This window comes from Neopelma chrysocephalum, unplaced genomic scaffold (genome assembly GCF_003984885.1).
Source record: "Neopelma chrysocephalum unplaced genomic scaffold, ASM398488v2 Primary Assembly neopelma1_139657, whole genome shotgun sequence".
NCBI lineage: Eukaryota > Metazoa > Chordata > Aves > Passeriformes > Pipridae > Neopelma > Neopelma chrysocephalum.
In genome coordinates this window covers 2,070-4,690 of record NW_020932254.1, presented here as the reverse complement: position 1 = coordinate 4,690, position 2,621 = coordinate 2,070, and the positions used below count along the sequence as shown (strand labels likewise).

At 48.4% G+C, this 2,621-nt stretch overlaps 1 protein-coding gene across 1 annotated transcript; it reads right to left on the bottom strand.

Moving 5' to 3' along the window:
- Positions 1-329: 329 nt before the first annotated feature.
- LOC113962288 (coatomer subunit gamma-2-like) lies at positions 330-2,374 on the bottom strand (the record flags this gene model as incomplete). The annotated part of the gene is made up of 4 exons (XM_027673062.1): positions 2,273-2,374; positions 1,295-1,347; positions 725-805; positions 330-401 (listed from the first exon to the last, which is right to left on the bottom strand). Coding segments are annotated over exons 1-4 (243 nt in total), but the record flags the coding sequence as incomplete, so codon positions are not given.
- Positions 2,375-2,621: the final 247 nt, after the last annotated feature.

The window sequence follows — 2,621 nt, the reverse complement described above, 5'->3', positions numbered from 1 at the left end:
TGTCAAAGCATTTGATCCACAGGCAACCTTTTGATTCCTGTTTGAGTCGAGCAGGTGGGGATTATTTGCAGGTGAAAGCACCAATTATAATTATAATTTGTGTATGAAGGCTCTGTCATTATTCACAGCCTTAACAACAGCAATCCAGCTCAGAACCCACCCAAACAACCCACAGGAGAACCGCGTGATCATTCAGCCCTTTGTTTCCAAAGCAGGAGTTGCCTCCAGGCTCGGAGGCGCTTCCCTCCCACATCCCAAAAATCCAACTGTTGTGCAGCCCCTGCAAGTCCAGGCAAAGGCAGGGAAGCAGCAGAACGCCAGGTACTCACATCATTGGACTGGAACAGCCTGGTCATGGCAAAAAAAGCTTCCGTGGCTTCGGTGGTTCCAAAGTGTTCGCCCTGGAATTCCCACAGAAGGAGCAAGAGGAAAAATCAGCGTCGTTACTGAGCTGCTTCCACCTTTCACCCCCATTTTTAATCCCCTCCCACGCACCAGGAATCTGTTCCCACAGATTTTTCCCTCCCTCACCTCCTTTCCCAGGGGATACATGTCAAGTTTACCCCTGGAGTTTCAATATAAATCCCATTCCCAGCGAGGGAATATTTTGCCGAGTAGTTTTCCTGCTGACAGGGTGAGCTTGGAAAATTCTTTCCTACTGAAAGCTGGCAGGAATCAGCCTCGGGAACATTCACTCTGGCTGGGAAGGAATTCCAACAGTTACCTGGTTCAGCAGGTAAAGGATCTTGGTGAGGATGTGAAGGCATCTCCGTGGATTTATGGGGGTCTCGTTGAAGATCCGTGCCTGGAAACATGGAATAAATACTGATTTAGTGTAAAGCAACAATAATTATTTCTCTTTCACCACAAAAAGTAAAGAAATTTTCAACCAAGACACTTATAATTTTCATTCAACTCTTAAATGTCTCTCAATTCTAAATATGTGTCCCAGAGAACACATTCCTGTCGTTCAGCTCATCCATCTTTAGTTTGCTGGATCTGAACAACCACTCAATTTACCACCTGGAACTAACAAAAATACCTTAAAATAAAACACTTTTTATTCAGAAATAAAACACTTTTTTCCTTCAGAAACAGCCCCCTGAGACACCACATGTCCACGTGGATCATGTCATCTAATTACCCCACAAAGCCCCCTCATTAAGTGCAGATAAAGTGACTTTATTTACACCCTCTGCGGTTTTAAATTAACTGCATTATTTATCCATTCACATTTCCTGAAGGGAAAAAAAAACCCTAGAGTTAAACAGCATTATATCCTGATTATTCCTACCTCCTGGAGCACAGCACTCTTCTCCAGATGCTGGAAAGGATTGGAGCCACTACCTGAGGAAGAAGAGACCAGTTAAGGAAACGAATTCCTCACAAAACTTTCTTAAGAATTCTCTTTGTTAAGTTGTTATGTTTAGAGCTACAGAAAAAAAAAAAAAGGAGGTGCATTTTCAACATAGCTGGAAGGTGAGGAGAAGAAAGGAGGTTAATAGTTAATTTGCATTAATATCCCTTTACATAAAAGGATTTGCACCTTAATTTTTTTTTGCCTAGATCCCCTATTTTTATCCCTTGAGGCACCAAAAGCACTGAAGGCATCAGGGCTTCATGATGATGATCAGGACCCAAAACAGAAGTGAAACCACCTCCCAGAGCCACCATAGGACACAAAAACCCCTCCAATTCCTCCTTTTCTGATCGTTTATTCCTCGTTCTCACACCCCGAGCAGAAGGAAAGCGAAAATGAAACGAAACGGTCCAGGCAGGGGAGATGCTGAAAGGCTTCTCAGAAGCCTTTTGGGTTTTGTTTGTGTATCAAAATGACTTATGAAGTGTTTATTGGTTTAGATGTTACAACGCTCTTCAGGCACGGAGATAAATATAAGCACAAAAATAAATATATGGAATCTCTTCCTGAAGGGAGGGAGCACCTGCACAGGGCAGAGATGGATAAAATCCTCTCTGTGTGGAAACAGGGAGAACAAACAGGCCCCAGTTCCTTCGGATTCAGAAATACTTTGACAATCAGTTCTTAGGGCTGAAGCACAAATCCCCCCGAGCTGGGAGAGGCGGGAGACCATGGAATGGTTCGGGCTGGAAGGGATTTTAAGCATCACCCAATCCCACCTGGGAGGGGACACCTCCCGCTATCCCAGGTTGCTCCAGCCCGGCCTTGGACACTTCCAGGGACGCAGGGGCAGCCTGTGCCTGTTCCTCATCACCCTCAGGCCTCTCCCGAGCCCACCAGACCCCCCCGTACCGGACTCCTCGTCCTTCTTATCGAACTTCTTGATCATGGCGGCCGCGCTCCCTCAGCCGCTCCCGCTCCCTCCGAGCGCCGCCGCCGCCTCACGGCCCCGCAGGAAGCACCGCCCCCCGCCGCACGCCGCGCCCGCTGATTGGGTGGTGGAGCTGTCAATCAACCCCTCGGGGCGGCTTCGCGCCTTCCGCGGGGCTGAAGGGGCGGGGCCGAGGGGGTGGGGGGGGGAGTCTTAAAAGGGCCGCGCGCGTTGTGTGAGGGGAGTGTGAGGGGCCGGGCGCGAGGGAAGGAAAATCGGGGAAATCGCGTGGAAATCGCGTGGAAATCGCGTGGAAATCGCATGGAGCTC